This window comes from Leucoraja erinacea, chromosome 19 (assembly GCF_028641065.1).
Source record: "Leucoraja erinacea ecotype New England chromosome 19, Leri_hhj_1, whole genome shotgun sequence".
Lineage (NCBI taxonomy): Eukaryota > Metazoa > Chordata > Chondrichthyes > Rajiformes > Rajidae > Leucoraja > Leucoraja erinaceus.
Window position 1 is genome coordinate 32781913 of NC_073395.1, and position 18971 is coordinate 32800883.

Below are 18971 nucleotides of genomic sequence, written 5' to 3' on the forward strand. Positions count from 1 at the left end.
AATAACCTGGGCTGTGGGACATGATTCATGGTAACAGAGTAATTTATCTAATCCTGTTTACCAAACAGACCTAGATAGCAAATGTGCTAACTTCATTCCTTTTCGATCTTGAATGATGAGACCAAATTTAATCTCCAACACAGATCTAAAATCAGAATAGCCAAGTTGCTATGCATCATGTCACAACAATTGCCGTGAAACTGGATTTCGTCTTGTGCTAATATATATTTATATATGCATAGCTCTAAGGCTAAAATGGGGTTCATTATAATTATTAGTACACTCTCACTTTAGAAAGATAATTGCCATAGTGCTCTTTCATTTAGTAGAATGTGACCTGCATATTTAAAGATAGCACATAATATGCATGCTGTCCTATGGGAACCGGCCATCTATGTTAAAGCATACTTTTCATTGCAGTTACTATATTATATGGTTGAAAATGGTATGTAGAAATCTGTGGCATGGGGTATTGGTGGTGGTAGTAAATAGGTGCAGGAGTAAGCCATTCGGCCCTTCGAGCCAGCACCACCATTCACTGTGATCATGGCTGATCCTCCACAATCAGTACCCCGTTCCTGCCTTCTCCCCGTATCCCCTGACTCTGCTATCTTTAAGAGCTCTATCCAACTCTCTCTTGAAAGCATCCAGATAATTGGCCTCCACTGTCATCTGAAGCAGAGAATTCCACAGATTCACAAAATGTTTTTCCTCATCTCCGTTCTAAATGGCTGACCCCTTATTCTTAAACTGTGGCCCCTGGTTCTGGACTCCCCCAACATCGGGAACATGTTTCCTGCCTCTAAAGTGTCGAAACCATTAATAACCTTATATGTTTAAATAATATCCCCTCTCATCCTAAATTCCAGAGTATACAAGCCCAGCCGCTCCATTCTATAAACATATGACAGTCTCCAAATGGGAGAAGCAGTATTCTTTCATGGAGATTTCTATTCTACAGGGTGGCATAACTATTCCCAGTGTGACAATGTGGCTCCCACTCACTATGAGGAAGTGAATCATCGGTGCCTCTTATAGTGAGGCGCACACAAATATTGTCATCAGAGTCAGCATCGCTTGTGTTGAAAAGGCTAGCAAATAAAATGTAGCATATCAGAGCCGATACCAAAGATGGTCCCTTATTTCAAGTAAGGTTCACAACCTGCCATGTCACTTCCTGCTTGCTTTACCATGAGTGAAGATCAAAAAAAGTTAGTCAAAACCTTTTGATCCAGTTTCTGCCTGAGAAAGAAGCGATGAAGCCCATACATCTTGATGAAGTCATTTGTACAAATAGTGATGGGGAAATGGCACCCACACTTGAGTGAATCACACCTGGAACTGCGTGGTCCAATTTCCCAATGGACAGGACAGGAAAATTTTCAAATCTTGTGTAAAATGATTTTTATGAGTATGAAAAATGGGGACAAATGGTTTCCAGGCATACATGTTTTTTTAGAGATACAGCATGGAAACGGGCCCTTCGTCCCACTGAGTTCGCACCAACCGGTGATTCCCGCACATTAACACTATTGTAGCGGGCCGCCACACTATCCTACACACGCCAGGGACAATTTTATTTTTTTATGATTGTATGAAGTACAGGAGACAAATGGCTTCAGTTTCTCCCTTGAAGGCATAGCAAACGATTTGTTTTTTTAGAGACGTTGTTTAGTAGAGTGACAGCATGGAAAGAAGGGCCCTACGTCCCACTGAGTTCGCACCGACCGGTGATTCCTGCACATTAACACTATTGTAGTAGGCCAATCAGACTCAATGTAGGGGAGCGTGGAACCGGTGATGCGTTGGGCAATTTTCCAACACCACCCTCTGCCACCATACCATACTGTGATGCAGTTGGTAAGGATGCTCTCGATGGTGCAGCGGTACTATCAGGATACACGGACCTTCTTCAGCCCTCAGGGACAATTTCTTGATCATTTTTATATCAAGCCAATTAACCTACAAACCTGTGCGTCTTTGGAGTGTGGGAGGAAACCGAAGATCTTGGACAAAACCCACACAGGTCACAGGAAAATGTACAAACTCTGTGCAGCCATTGCCCGTAGTCAGGATCGAACCAGGGTCTCTGATGCCTTAAGGAAGGAGCTCTATCACTACGCCACTGTGCCACCCATTTGTTTATTTGTTAAACAAAAAATATTGATGCATTGTCTATGTAAAAGGTGATATCCTGCTTGAGTTATTGACTAGATTGCATAATTACAGGTAACTAATGAATAAAAATAAGGTGCTGCACAAAGGGAGGTGCAAAACCAGAGAATGAATTATTCCATATGGCTCCTGTGCACCTCCTAGTGGTTACTTTAATAGCAGCATTGTCAAAAACTGCATGTAATTTTCCCACTAGACCTCGTAACTGGGGAATAGTGTGTGGTCTGTGTGTATAAAAGAAATTAAAAACAACTTGCAAAAATAAAGAGAATGGATAAAATAACTGCAAGCTAATTCCTGAGCACTTCCAGATGTGGAAACATTTGATTTGGAAACCAGCATGTGAAAGTGGAGATGGAACTGATTTTTGGCATAACTCTGCCTGACTTGCTGTGACAGTTACGGTTATTCTAGTTTCAACTCCAACTAAGCAAAAGTTAGCAAGAATTTAGTCCAGTGAAATTTGTAAATATTTTTCTCAATACTGACCCATGTTCTTAGCAAAAAAGATTTCTCCAAAAGATCAACATCTGATGTAATTTAGCTTGAAACTTTATTGATATGTACTGTAATTGGATGAAAAGTATTGCGAGTTGATCTTATGAGCGTGTCATTTAATACAAACACATTATAGTTTTTGTTCGGTCAGTTCAAAATTAGAATCAGTTCTAAATATTTTCTTGAAAATATACGTTAATAGTTCTACAAAATCCTGAAACCATATAATTTTATACAACTTACATGGTTTTATATTTGCAAAGCGATTCTTGGTCCGGTTCCAAGGCAAATCAGCATCAGATGATGTGAGTTCTTGGCCTAACTTGGGGAGATCCTGTAGAACAGAAAGTTAAAAAAAAAGATTTATAAGAAATAAGAGCAACATTAAGGCTTCTGACCCTTTGAGCTTGCTCATGCTTCTTAATCATTCACTAAATCTGGTACAATTAACTTCCTGAATGGGTGTTGTACTTTGAAATTTAAGCCCTGTGATATATTATACTATTTTTAAAACATATTCTGTTTGCCATTTTTGTTTTAGCCATCATAAAGTATTGTCAAAACCAAGGTAAAGAGTTTGAAGGCCATAAGGTGGAAGAATAAATGGATGAGACAAGAATGTGGGATGTGATTTCTTCATCATCAGCAAAGTACAGAACGAATTATCAACATTACAATTAAGGAAAACATATCCACAACCTAATTATGAGGACCAAAATACAGGGCGGCATGGTGGCATAGCGGTAGAGTTGCTGCCTTACAGCGCTTGCAGCACCGGAGACCCGGGTTGGATCCTGACCACGGGTGCTGTCTGTACGGAATTTGCACCCCCCCCTGACCGCGATGGTTTTCTCCGGGATCTTTAATTTCCTCACTCCAAAGACGTACAGGTATGTAGGTTAATTGTCTTGGTGTATTTGTAAATTGTCCCTAGTGTGTGTCGGACAATGTTAATGTGTGGGAATCGCTGGTCAGCATGGACTCGGTGGGCTGAAGGGCCTGTTTCCATGCTATATCTCTAAACTAAAACTACAGCCTCATCCACGCATGTACAAGATGAATTGGAGAGGTGAACTGAGTGGAACTGCTTCCAATACCAAAAAAGCTTTTGACTGAGCCTGGTAATAAGGAGCCCCGTAAAACAGAGATCACAAAGGCATCAGGGTAAAACACTTCTCTGGTTATAGTAATGACTAACATTGTTCATCAAGTTCTATCTTAACACAGTTTAATCTAAAGTTTAAGCAAGCCAAAAGATTAATTCAAATTTATTATTTTAAATTTGAAATAATCTGAAAGGTCTCGACCCGAAAGTCACCTATTCCTTCTCTCCATAGATGCTGCCTCACCTGCTGAGTTTCTCCAGCATTTTTGTCTACATTCAAATTTAATATGTATTTTATCTGTAATTAATTATTACAGTGCACAACATATAAAGCTGCCAATGGAGTTGTCAGCCATTTTGGAGACTGGAGAGCCATTATTTTGTCAAACGAAGGATGTAGGCACATAAATATATCAGTTTATGGTTTGCTGATCTTCATGAGTTTACACTTCATTTTATTTTTAAGAAATGAAACAATCCCATTAAAATTAATTGGTACATGCTTGGTATGCGGTGGATGCTTTCCATTTTCATGAGCAGAATCAAACTGCCTGACTGCATGTGCTCACCAAACATGGAAGTCCGAGATGAGCTGGAATTCAGATTCCAGTGCATCTCACCCCCTGCTGTTGCTCGTCTTAACATTGAGCCCTGAAACAGAGCACTGACATGCTGAGGTCAGGAGTCAAATGCTTTTCACATACAACTCCTCATCTTTCTGCCAGAGATAGCTGGTGACCTCATTTAAATAGGGTCACCAGTCCAGTGGAAAAAAGATAAATGTGGGTAAGTGTTTAAAATATTTTACTTTGTTTTAGCTTGTATTTAACCATTTATTAATGTTTTAAGGTGTTTTTGAATTTAATCTGTCAATTCTCTGTAAAACATTTCAAACCAATGCAGATGCCTTTTGCAGTGGCAAACTGACAACGGGCGCCAGGATGTTAATACACATAACCTCAGCACTATGTTGTCTGGGGTCTACATGCCATTTGGAGGCCGCTGCCTCACAGGACTACTCAATTGTTGCAGAGGGCCACCTTGTCCCACCGTCAGCATTGGGGGGTAACTCTGGGAGGGGAGGGGAGGGGTGTGGAGAGTGGGAGCCCTGGTGGAATAAGACATCTAAAATGATTCAAGTAAAGAGTTTACAAGACTCGCTCATTCAGGTCGCTCATCAAGTAAAGCTAGCAGCAATATAGGCCCTGTTCCTCATCAGGCATGGTTGATGATGAAACAGGTCAGTTTGACTAGAATGATTTTATGAGAAGAAAATGAACCAGGGTAGGATTCGTTTTCCCTGACAAGAATTTACACTTAAATTACACAGCTGCTATGGAACCTAAGATGAACTGAAGATAGAAAAAATGAGTAACCAGAGGTCTCTGGAGGGATGGGTGACGTTTCAGTTTGAGACCCTATTTCAGTTACTCCCAGCATTTTGGACAATCTGGCCCTGATGCTTCCTTGGTGAAACCAAAATCTCTTCATGTCTACACAGAAAGTGATTTGCTTTTCAATATTGTAAGAATGCTTGTCCTGATCATGAGGAGGGCACATCATCCGAGGACGTACAATTGAGGATAAATGGGGATCCTGTGGATAGGGTGAACTGTGTTGGGAGTTTCTCTGAATATGAAGATAGACACAAAATGCAAGGAGTTTACCACCTCAGGCAATTGAGGAAATTCAGAGACTCCGAGGCCTCCAGCATCTAACGGCGGTGGAGAGAGCATCTTGGAATGGGTGGGAATTGCTTTCTGCAGTTTGAACGCACCTTCACTACTTCAGTTACTCCAGCATTTTTGTGTCTATCTGCTTGTCCTGATGCTTCCTCCTAGTGAGAATATACGTTACACATTTTAATTTCCCTTCAAGGCGCTTGCTTAGTGGGACAGGTAAATGTGGTGGCTTGCTTTTCATCTGGCTGTCTCGAATTGTAAGGATGCCTTCTAGTGGGAGGTCACATCAAACCCTGCAGCTGCCAGCACCATGTCCAATGCCATGGTGATTGGCATTCCCAGAGTGCTCTGCTGCACATCTAGTGTCACCACAGTGAGAGGATGAGGAGCTGAAATTTGCACTTGTCCCATGAATTTGCAACCCCTTGCACTGTATTCCAGCTGCGACTGGGCACTCCTTCAGCATGTTCGCTGATCTTCATGAGAAAAGAACTGAGGGCAGCAGTAAGTTCAACGATGTCTTGGCTCAAAGTTTTCTACATTTGTTCCAGTCGGACAAGAAAGCATGATGCAGCTAAAACCTAACGCATCTGAATCTGCACCCTGAACATGCAGAGGAGCCACCCTAATTAAGATGCTTTTTGTGGAGCTTCCAATGAAGGTAGCCCTGGAAGCATCCTATGAAAAGAAAATCTTAAATAAATATGAATGCAGTAATGCTTATTTACCCACCTCTTTTCCCAAACATTACAGAGCAAAATGTATCTGTTCTATTTAAAAAAGTAATTTTCTTCTATTTAATTCCTTTTATCTGTTCCTTGGCTTCATTATCCCTTCTTAAGTCTTGACGAGGCCTGAATTTCCCCATGGCCAAATTTGCTTACTGTTGCAGGACTTGAAGTTCAAACATTGTATAATTTCAAGCTAAGGTGGCACGGTGGCGCAGTGGTAGGGTTGCTGCCTTACAGCTCCTGCAACACCAGAGAACCAGGTTCGATCCTGACTACGGGTGCTGTTTGTACGGATTTGCACGTTTTTTTCCGTGACCTGAGTGGGGTTTCTCCGAGATCTTCGGTTTCCTCCAACACTCTAAAGATGTACAGGTTTGTAGGTTAATTGGCTTGGTCCAAGTGTAAATTGTCCCTAGTGTGTGTAGGATTGTGTTAATGTGTGGGGATTGCTAGTTGGTGCAGACTTGGTGGGCCAACGTGCCAGTTTCAGCACTGTAACTCTTAAAACTAAATTACAACCACGGGCTGCATTGAATAGCAGCCTGATGTGCTGAAATTATCTTGTTGCTTTGCAGAAGAGCAGAACATTTAAAAAGCTAAATCAAACCTTTGCCTCATGAATACTCACAATGACACCCCAACAAAAAAATGTCATTATAGGGTGGTCTGCAAGGGATAAGCCTACACTGACACGGTTGGTAAATGATTCCGATCAGGTTGCCACATATAGAGAAGAATCTAAATCAGTGTAATATTACTAAATAAACAACAGACCTGGTAACTAGGTATTGATTATCAAGGCCAGTGTTCTTATCGGTCTAAAATGCACTAAACTAGACATGAATTGTGACATGCAAAGCTGCTAAATTCTTGGTGTGTTGTGACAACTGTTGGAGACATACCGCAAATTCTTCCTGAAATTTCAGGTTGTTGTTAACACACAGGTCTTCCACATGTTGCAGGAATGATTTCTTGTTAATGGGCCTGGGTGCAGATTGAAGAGGAAAAAAAAGGACAAATTTAGATCAGTTTAGTTAGGATTCGCCACCTCTGTGTGGGTTATTCTGCTGATAAGAAATTCATCTTATTGCAGCTTATTCTCGTATAAGTTCTTATACATTACAAATAAGCCATAAATCGTTCTCATAAAGCATTTTCAAATGTTCGGAAAGACGTTTATCGATACAATGAAATGATTTATATTTATTTGCAGATCATTTCTAAAACCTTAAATTCTTTCCTGTAATTTGGAGGAAATGTATGTAATCGAAATATCATGATTCTAATGGTGACATGTTTCTTGTGCTCGAAAGGATTAAAAAAAAAAGCCAGCTTTGTTTCCAAAGCTGAAACACAGACGTAGGAGTTCACTCCGGAGGGAAACAAAAAGCCCTTCTCCAATTACCATGCAATTGGTCATGCTTTTATGATTTATACTCTGTTTGGAAGTCTGGCTTTTAATCTGACAGAAAATGGAAAAGAAATCACAGATCCGATTTTATCAGACTACGAACAAAAAGACAAAGTTGGAACTACTTACTTGAGAGATTTCCTATAACTGAGCAATCTGCAATGCAAAGATTTTGTGAAGTGTTATAAGTAGTTTATGTTTGTTTTAACTATTTTTTGGATATAAACGGAAATTGCATTATCTGCATTATATACAATAAATGTGCATCATGAAAATAGAAGGGATTATATCCTCTTTTTCAGTTTATTTATTCATTTCTAAAAACTTTTATATATACAAATTTGTGAGATATAACCAGAGCATATTTTGAATATTGTTTTATGATGGAGCTTTTTACTTAATTATAAATGGCTAACATTCATTTTCTATCACTGAGTTTTTAATATGTGAATTTGTTTAATTAATATTAATTAATAATTCATATGTTTGCATTATTTATGATGTGGCATTTTGGTTCCACTGTGGTCTGAATTACAGATTATCATTCACATTAATCATTTAATCTGTAGATAAATGCACATCAGTGAATCCCGTATAAATGCTATTATTTTCTTCCTGCGATGTTCACATGTTAAATTAAAGCATGGTACTTTGCATCAAAATGGATTTGTCAATTAAGCAAAGCTACCCAGTAAATAGCTGAACATTTTTTATTTATTAATTTATGGGATACCGACATCTACTGTTTGTCTCTCATTGCCTGCACAGAGGAGGTTAAAAATCAAACACATTTGGTCTGAAGTCATGTTCTGGCAAGATCAAGATAGATTTCAAATTTTATTTCCTGAACCACATTGGTGAATCAGGTGTGTCTTCATAACACTCTGGATGTTTCAGGGTTACTATTATTGGGACCTCCAGGTTAATTTAAGATCTTGAATTTAAATTGTCCTGCTGCCAGGTCCATGGCAGATGCATCTCCCTGGCCCTACACTAGTCCCTGGAATAAGCACACCTACGTCAGGCGATACCTCTTCCTTCAGCACCATAATTACAACCAAACTCCTGGACCTAGGAATTAGCACCTCTCTTGCAAATGGATCCTTGACCTCCGAATTCATAGAATGCAATCGATAAGAATAAGTGCCAAAACACCCACCATCATAATTCTCAACATTGGTGCCTTGCAAGATGTGTTCTCAATCTCTCAATATGTTCCATATGCCTTCATGACTGTGCAGCCAAATTTTGCTCTAACTCCATCCACAGGTTTGCAGATGAAACCACAACATTGGGTCACATCTTGAACAAGAAGACAGAGTACAGGGAAGGCGAGGGACAACTTAGTAATATAGTGTCATGAAAACAACCTCTCCGTCAATGTCAGCATTAAAGCAGCTAGTTATTGACCACAGGAATCAGGGTGGTGTACAGACCCCACTTAGCATCAATTGTGCTGAAGTGGAGATGGTCGTGAGCTTCAAGTTCCCAAGTGTAAATATCATTAACAATTTTTCCCGGACCAAATATATCGACATTATGGCCAAGAAAGCACACCAACGTCTTTACTTCCTCAGAAGACAAAGGAAATTCAGCAATTCACCAATTAATCATGCCAATTTCTACAGGTGCATCACATCACAATGCATCACACCTTTGTTTGGAAACTGCTCTGCCCAAGACTGCAAGAAATTGTAGAGAGTTGTGGTTGCAGCCTGGTGTATCATTAAACCCAGCCTTCCACCCCTATCAATTCCACCAACACGTTACACTGCCTCAAAAAGCAGCCAACATAATTAAGCCCTAGCTGGACATAAAATGCTGGAGTAAGTCTGCAGGTCAGGCAGCATCTCTAGAGAAAAAGAATAGGCGATGTTTTGGCTCGGAACCCTTCTTCAGACTGAAAGTAGGAGTGTGTGGAGGGGAGGGGGGATTGGAAATAAACTGGAGGCGCAAAAAAAGCTAGAACACACCAGGGCTGGCAACAGATGACGTCAGGAAGGGTGCAGCCTTTAATGGGCCATTGTAGGCCGAGGAAGGTGGGATACAAGGATGTGGCCAGTGGAACTGGTAGGATGACTAGGAGGGGAGAGGCAGGGGGAGCCGGTTGGGGGGGGGGGGGGGGGGGGGGGCAGAGATGGGGAGGGAGGAGAGAATGTGGGACATACTTGAAGCACTCTGGTTATTCACTTTTCTCCCCTCTCCTTATTAGACATAAGTTACAAGAGCTTGTAAGCATGAACCATCCAAGTCAGGAACAGGTTCTTCCAAGCTGTTATTAGACCACTGAATGGACTTCTCATTAGCTAAGAGTGTAGCCCTGATCTTCCAACCTACCTCATTGTGGCTCTTGTACTTTTCTTTATCTGCACTTTTTCCACAGCTATTACACTATATTCTGCAATATTTTATTTTTTCCCTTTGCACTATCTGTTGTACATGTGTATGACTTGACTGTACACATGAATGGTATGAATTTATTGAATAGTGCACAAATTAAAGATTTTCACTGTATCTTGGTACACATGACAATAATAACAAACCAAAACAAACCCGCCATGGTGGGATTCAAATATGTGTCTGTGAATTAATGTGGAACTCTAGCTGCAGCTCTAACCTAGCTGTTGGACTACCACAGGCCAGTGAGGGTCCCAGGCGACTGGTTGTGCTCCATCTGGTGATCATTAAGCCGTAGGTTAGGGAAGGGGGAAATCATCCTTCTATCACAGTAATGATTGAGCCAGAATAAATGCACTTTAAGACTGACTCAAGGTTCAAACTTATGTCAAAAAATATGAAACTCAATCAAGGCTATACCAAGAAATTAAGGCACAATGAAGACTCAACTTGTGGAATTATGTTCCAATGCGCATCACGAACACAGTGAAAAACTCCAAAATGGACATTCACATTAGCAATTGACATCTGTGTTCCTGAATAACAAATCCAAAATGTTTTAGTGCTCTGCTGGCCTTCCACAATGACCTTGACCAGATTCCATCGCAATCTACAGATAAACAGTGAAGGTTCCATAAAGCTGCTCATTTGTTTTTTTTTCCCCCAATGTCTTCTCCTTAAATCTAAGTGATCGAACTTTTGCCTGCTCTTATAAAGTACATACTAGGCAGTGGGTAGATCCGATCTACAGGAATTTCGGAAGAGGTTCTTTCGTCTCCAGAATGTTATAGGAAGCTCTAGAGTCAGCTAAAGGCCTCCCAAATTTTCCCAACAACATTCTTAAGGCTGTCCCTCTAGCTCAAGACACAAAATGCTGGAGTAACTCAGCGGAACAGGCAGCATCTCTGGAGAAAGGAATGTGTGATGTTTCGGGTCGAGACCCTTCTGCTGCCAGCATTTTGTGTCTACCTTCGATTTAAACCAGCATCTGCAGTTCTTTCCTACACCAAATAGATAATGTTGGATTTGAGTGGGTTTTCCTAGAAAACATCCTGCAAGTGGAAGGATCCTAAGCCTGTGATAAGCATTGGCAAAGGGATAGAAGAGATGCAACCTTTGTTGTACTTGCACCAAGTTACCCTATCAAATACGAGTTGGTCTTCCGTTGTACTAGGAAAAGCTCCTGCAGTTAATGCCAAACGATACCACTGAAAATGCAAACCAGGGGATTTTAGAGCCAAAATATGAATGCTCAATGTTTCTAAGCTTTCTGCTTTTACAAAGAAAAAATACATTGTATTGTGTTCTTGCAACTGCAACACCAACTTCAATTACCATAGAATTTTAGACACATTCTTTACTTGAGAATTCCTGTACGGTTCTACCCTTTAAAGCCAATATGAATTACTTTATTCCCCATTTTCACAGATGTTCTCATGGCATATTTTATTTATTTTTTTCTAAATATGCATTTCACATTTAGAGTATTAATTTTACTTCAAGCAACTTTATAGCTGAATCTCACAGCTGGACGCATAATGACTTTTATTAAATTTGTTATGGCCATAAACCTTATCCCTGTTTTCCATAACGACAACACTGATGTGTCGTTCAAGAGTTTGTTGAAAAAATATTTGCATATCCACCAAATGTGTTTTATTGGCAGCAATAGGAAATTCTGAAATTTAGTACAGTAATACAGATAAATTACAATGTAAATTCCATATGCTAGCATCCATGGATATCGTTATTAGAAATAAAATACTCCAGCATTATGAACCCCTCAATTATAGTCATAAAAACTCTGATTAATAATTACTCGGGCAATTGGACAAAACACTAAAAATTAATTCAAAGGAATCATACTTACGATTTTAGTTCACACACTTACCAGAATAACATTTTTTCGTTAAAAAAATCTTACGCTTAATGAAACTAAAGTTAGATAGTTATCTTCTATTTACCTTATTCAAATCCTGTGCAGTACAGCAATTTAGTCATAGAATTTTACGCCACAGAATTGGCCCCGTCAAACTACCACATCCATGCCAACCTTGTTGGCAAATCTTATTTGACAGCATTAGGATTTTATCCTTCTATGCCTGGACTATTTGTCTAAACACCTCTTAAATGTGGTAGTTGTATCTAATTCCACCACCTCTTCAGGCAACACATTCCAGGAGTCAACCACTCACTGTGTAAAAACTTACCCCTTAGATTCCCTTTAAAACTCCCTAACACCTTAATCATCTGCACATTTGCCTTTGATACCCCAACTCTGGAAAAATGATTTTGCCTATCTACCCTGGCTATGAATCCCATAATCTTATATAATTCTATCTGACGATTCCTCAGCCACCTTTGTTCCAGGGAGAACAAGCTCAGCTGATCCAATCTCTCCACACAATTTAAGGTCTCCAATCTAGACAACTTTCACCAATGCAAACATATCCACCCCGTACTATCTCCACCAGAACTGCCCGCGATATTCAAATTCCTTAATTTGAAAAAGTTTTTGCCCTAGAAATTGTTTACTTTTAATTCATAAAGGTACAGAACTTATATAGAAGAAAGACACAAAATGCTGGAGTAACTCAGCAGATCAGGCAGCATCTCTGGAGAGAAGGAATGGGTGACGTTTCGGGTCGAGTCCTTCAGATTGGTTACGGATAAGGGAAACGAGAGATATAGGCAATGATGTAGAGTGATAAAGAACAATGAATGAAAGATGTGGAAAAAAGTAACGATGATAAAGGAAACAGGCCATTGTTAGCTGTTTGTTAGATGAAAATGAGAAGCTGGTGCGACTTGGGTGGGGGAGAGATAGAGACAGAGGGAATGATGGGGCCACCAGAAGTTAGAAAAATCAATATTCATATCACTGGGCAATAATATGTACCAACTACCAAGTTAAATATGAGATTCTGTTCCTCTAATTTTTGTTTAACCTTACTCTGACAATGGAGGAGACCTAGGACAGAAAGGCCTGTGTGGAAATGGGACGAAGAATTAAAGTGTTTAGCTACCGGGAAATCAGGTAGGTTCAGGAGGACTCAGCGAAACGATTGCCCAGTCTATGTTTGGTCTCGCCGATGTATAAGAGTCCACATCTTGGACAATGGATACAGTAGATACAGCGAGTTGCAGAGGGAATGGTCTCTACGGAATGCAGAATGGGGTGGAGATGGGAAAATATTCCCTCCGCAACTCCCTGGTGAACTCATCTCTTCCCACCCAAGCCCTCCTCAGGTACCTTCCCCAAAACCACAGAAGACGCAACACCTGTCCCTTTACTTCCTGCCTCGACTCTGTCCAGGGACCCTGACAGTCCTTTCAGGTTAGGCAGAGGTTCACTTGCCCCTCCTCCAACCTCATTTACTGAATCCGTTGTCCAAGATGTGGACTCATATACACAGTAACAGGCGGCAGGTGAAATGACAGCATTTAGTATATACATTAGTGGTTCAATGTTACAGCCCATCTTGCTGCTGTTTTGAAAGATGTTGGCGAGTTAAGGTCACTGTTGAAAGAAAGAAATGCAAGATCTGTTAAAGGACTGAGTTGTGATCCTGAATCTTAGACAGAAGGTAGACACACAATGCTTGAGTAACTCAGCGGCTCAGATAGCATCTCTGGAGAAAAGTGATGCTGCCTGAGTTACTCCAGTATTTTGTATCTATCTTCGGTGTAAACCAGCATCTGCAGTTCCTTCCTATACACTGAGACAAAAGGCGTTGCAGCAATTAAGTATTTAATCCTGTTCCAGCCAACTCAAAGAAACAGGCTAACGCCACAAGCCTGCTCTAATTCTTTAGATTACTCACTCTGAAGGTTATTTTTAAGAATTGTTTGTGTTGCAAGCCTTATTGCTTATGTTCGTGTACTTTATGCTATGTCAACGTATAACGTGAAAGATATGACAAGAAAATTATGACATCCTTCACGGAATAGAGGCTTCTAGCACAACATTTTCCACTTTCCTTTTTGTCCAGTAGAGAATTTCCACATCCTTATAAGAATCAGTGGCAAAGATGCACATGGTAGAATTCAACATCATTCAACAAAACACGTGGTAGTTGACTGTACACCTGCTTTACACCCTACCTGATTATCCTCCCCACTTTTTCTCTTTATTAAGAAATTCCAGCCAAACAAGTTGCATGGGTAGCTTTTAGGTTTTCAGATGAATAACGTATCTTGAACTGCTTAGGTTCAGTAGTGCATTTTGTTAACTCCACAGTTCCTGTCCACATTAACGAACCAAAATATGTCAGGATAACAACACTTTGAGAGACTGAATACTTCACTTACTGGATCACATAAATTTCCTTGCGTCTAAAGAATAACGAGGAATAACTGGAAGAAAGGAGCCATCATAATGTTAGTTTGGATGTAACCAGAATGTTGAACCTGAAAGTCAATATGCCAAGCATGCTCTCAACGTTTGCTGGCAACAAGCATGTACTGTTGTCAGCAAGCCAACCAATTAAATGCTGCTTTCACACAAGCAAATCTTTAACACAGCACCAACACATGGACACTTTATCACACCAGATATACCACATGCTGCAAAACAAGGTCATTCTCATATTGATTCAGCAATAACTGATTTAGTGGAATATAATTAGATGCAAATACTCATGTAAACATTTAAAGGAAATGGAAGATATTCTTTTAAATTTTAACTATTGAAAGTTGTGGCTAGCAGCTTGTGGCTAGCTATTTCCCTTGGGAAAATCTAGGTACTTAACAATGAATCTTTCATTTATTTTATTTCTATTTCAACTATTTTCCTGCATTATTATGTACTAAATTGTAGAACTGCAGTGCATAATTCCATTAATTCTAACAAGTCTATGTTATATCTGCTTATTCAATGTGAATAAAGCTGTCCCACACATGCATTTTAAATCATATTTCCATCTTCTGTGAACAGGGATATGAATGGCACCTGCATGCATGGTTATTTTGTCTTTGATCCATAAAGTGCACTTATGCACAGAGGAACTGACCCACCTAAGTGAGATAAGCTCCTTAACTTTCATACTGGTGACTGGACTCATCATTGATGGGGATCCAATGCAGCATGCGAGTTCAATCAATCGTGGAGATGAATCAATTACACCAGCTACTTAATTGTTACCAGGTGCATTTTGAAGCAAAATAAATCCCAGGCTCTATTGGGGAGATCATAAAAATGGGGACATAATTTTGACAATGGCAAATGCATGCGGCTGAAAAGATTACTTGAATTTCTAATTCTGAGCCCTAATCACCAAAGGGCTTGAAGTCATGCTCTTTCAGCCCAATGGGTGCAGATGTCAACAACATTAAAATGTTGTTTTCAGGCCATGAGGAGGCTAGTAGACCTCTTGGGCTTAATCAGGTGTTCCATGGGTAAAACAAACAGTGAACATAAATCACTAAGAAAAAAAACAAGGGACATTTTTTCTCTAAACTGCATTTCATTCACACATGCTGCTGTCGGGGTACTAGGTATTTGGCAAAAAAAGTGCAGAAACAGGGTATTTGTCTTGGAGCGCATTTCCACCCCGACTAGTCTTGGTCTTTCAAAACAAAGTTAGTAAGTATTGGAAGCAGTAGTTAAATGCTTAGGCCAACATATTTAATGGTTGCTATTCAATCTAAACATGGATTATTTTCTTTCACAAGAACCCCAATGTGGTTTAAATGATGCGTTCTCTAACTACATTTCAAATTTATCATAATTTTGATCAGTTGTCAATGAAAAAAAACGAATCTGAATATTTTCTTAAACTTCATAGTTGAATTTGAATTTTATTTCATTTATTTGAATACTTCGTTGAAGATTTAAGAGAATTAATGAAGAAAATCAAGGAAACTTTAAGGAGACAAATTATTTTATGGCAGGAGAAAAGGCAGATAGCTGATTAGATAGGTTACTAAGCACTGAAGTACACTCTGGATGACATTTTCACTTGTAAAGACGTTCTTATCCCTGTACACAGACTGATCTTCAATAAATTAATTTCATCCACCGATTAAGGCTAAGATCAATTCGAGAACGAAACTTAATTATAAACCATCATGATAAATTAATCTTTAAAGTAGCTGCTATGCATTTGTTCAATTAAAATATAGTGATATTCCATTTTAAGGCAGAAGCAATATTTTGCTGTACTTTTTCATGCCCAAGAAAGCCGCTTTTATCTGTTTTAGTGTGAAGTGTCTGAAAGACGAGATTTCGTTTTATGAAAGAGAGTTGAGTGATCTCAGGAAAGAGCAGCACTGCAAACACTTGCCAACAAGTACAAGTCAGAGTAGGGTTAGGACCCTCTGGTGACTTGGATATGTGAAGCTCACCGTGTCAGCTTCTCCTCCTTTAGTTCCAGGTCCGTCACTGCAATCATCTGGTCCAGTTTGAATTTAGTGTCAATAATTTCAGCATCCCTTGGAGAGTAAGTTCCTCCTTCCTTCTGCTTTTGTTTGATTCTGTATATGGATTACCAACACACACAATATTCATTGCAAGAACTTACAAAACAGGATATCGTTCAATACATTCAAATTTAAATTTGTCTTCATGGAGATAAAAACTGTAAAGAAATTTGTATTCTGGATACAATTTAAATTCTGACAAAACAATGTAAAATTTCAAGGACATTTCCTTGCTTAAAATAAATTTGTAGCAGACTTGACAGCTAAAAGATTTTCAAGCTTCTTCAGTACAATGGTGCAAATGTAGAGATATTCATAAAATTGCAATGGGATTTGGTTTAATATTATTACTCCTAATTAAATTTAATTAAACGCATTTTAATTAACTATACATTGAAATTATCAGAATAGTTGATGGGTAAGTTAACGTTATTAGTTTAAGTTTTAGCATCTGTAAGAATCGTCCTTCCTACCTTGCAATCACATAGCCAACAATCACAAGGAGAATGACAGAAAGCACACACAAAGTCACTGCAAGGATTATTTCAATCTTTCTTCCTGACAAACCTTCAACTGTAATATCAAGAACATAAGCATGTTAGGAAAGAACATTATATGTTTTTTAACCACAAATATTCAAACTGAAATTGGACGGAATAGCAATCTTACTGCTACTTTAATCTACAGTAGAGACCAAATATTTTGCAATCCAAAATTATACAGATTTAGATTTTAAAAAGTAATAAACTGCATGCAAAAGCATGTTTCAGGCATGTTCCTGGAGCAGATGAACAATAGCCTACATTAGAAATTTACATAGAAAAAAAGCCACTCAAGAAATAAGTACACTGGTTTCTCCTCAGATCGTATAATTCTATCCCTTGCATTTTTAAAACCCCACTGACTTCATAGGAGTATTGTTGTATTGGTATCCTTGCCGCACGTGGATGGAGGTAATCAGCACAGGTTCAAGGAAGATGAGTTATTGAGTGCCCATCCCAGGCGAGATGCAAATGATCTACTTTCAAAGATGTCAAATATCTGCTTAAAGTAGACTGTAGATACAAGTATACTGGATTTCTGTATTTAAGAAGTAGTAAAGAATGCATTAGATTTGATCAGAAATCCTATCTTTGAAGTGTAAACTATCATTTTAAAAGTGAAATGTATTGCTTGATCAGGAGCAAACACTGGTGAAAGACTCAAGGAGAGTGTGCACTTTTTACAGCATGAAGGTAGATAATGTGAGTTAGCTGTTCAAATCAGCTGTCCATTAAAAAAAACATTACAGCCTTTAAAGACCCAAATCAAGGAACACAGGGAAGAACTGCAGAAAATAATTTGAAGCATAAATGGGAAAACATAGGATGCTTGTGTCAGTATCATTAGTTGCTTTGAACTACACGAGGCAACAATACTTTGTTTATTCAGGTTCATTAAACACAGTCACATCAGTGGCCCTGTATAAACAATTTAACCCATTCTTATCCTGGTTCCTGTGACACTAGGGAGATTTCTAGTGCATAAAATTAATAATTATTAATAACTATTAGTGAACACAATAGTACAACATTCAATGTGCATAATTAATAGCTTTTAATGTTACAATTCACAGTGAAATAGAATTAGTACTGCATATACTACAGAATTAATTCTGAAATATCTTTCCAAGCCAAACAAATAGAACAATGATATTTGGCAGTTTTACTCTGGATGATTATGCTGACCTGTCAACAAGTTTTATAATAACTAATGGAACATTTGTGACTTCTCCAAGATATAGATGTAATTACATTTAAAGTGCTTTCTTTAGAGTGCTGCATGACGTTGCTTCTCAGAACCCAAAATATAACATACTTACAGAACCAATACTTTCCATTTAATTGTAAAATCTCTGATGAAGAATGCATTTCTAATCTAATTTCTGGTAATTAATCGTAATTTTACCATTTTCACATTTGATTATAATTCCCAACATTGATCTCAGAAACAAAATAGTGGACATTAGATATCAATAAATTTAATGAATTCATATCTCCCTGGCCAATGTGGAAATTTTAACCAATATTATATCTGTATCATAATTTGACCTCAATAGTAGTTTTCACGACTGCTTTCAAACTGCAATCTCCTTATTACAGGCCCACGTTTCCGTGGTATTGATAAGGATCAAACATTGGGGAGATTTACAAACTATTGAGACGCATAAGCGATTCTGAAAATAGTAAAATACATTGGCATTAAATGACATGACGTTGTTGTAGTTAAAAGTTATAACACATTTTTTTGCACAATGTGATAATTAGAATGTATAAAATAGAAACAGATTCTGACCTCTCACACTTGCTGTGACATTCAATAAGATCATGGTGGAATTTTGCCTTAGTACCATTTTCAATTTCAAACTCCATAATCCATTCATTCTCTCAGTTTTGCAAAAACATATTGATCTCGGCTTTGAATCTACTCAACACCTCCACACCTTTCTTGGGTAGGAAGTTTAAAAAATTCACTACCACTGAGTGAAACATTTCTTATATTGGAAATTGATG

The 18971-nt window shown here is 38.7% G+C and overlaps 1 protein-coding gene across 1 annotated transcript in view; it reads right to left on the reverse strand.

Annotated features, from left to right (window-relative positions):
* ptprq (protein tyrosine phosphatase receptor type Q) overlaps positions 1–18971 on the reverse strand; it is a 114334-nt gene that overhangs the window by 21064 nt on the left and 74299 nt on the right. Inside the window, exons 33-37 of the mRNA XM_055650929.1 lie at positions 16893–16992; positions 16345–16473; positions 7732–7758; positions 7094–7175; positions 2917–3007 (exon numbers count right to left, since the gene is read on the reverse strand). Of these exons, the coding sequence (XP_055506904.1) occupies positions 2917–3007; positions 7094–7175; positions 7732–7758; positions 16345–16473; positions 16893–16992 (429 nt within the window). The remainder of the gene's footprint in view (positions 1–2916; positions 3008–7093; positions 7176–7731; positions 7759–16344; positions 16474–16892; positions 16993–18971) is intronic.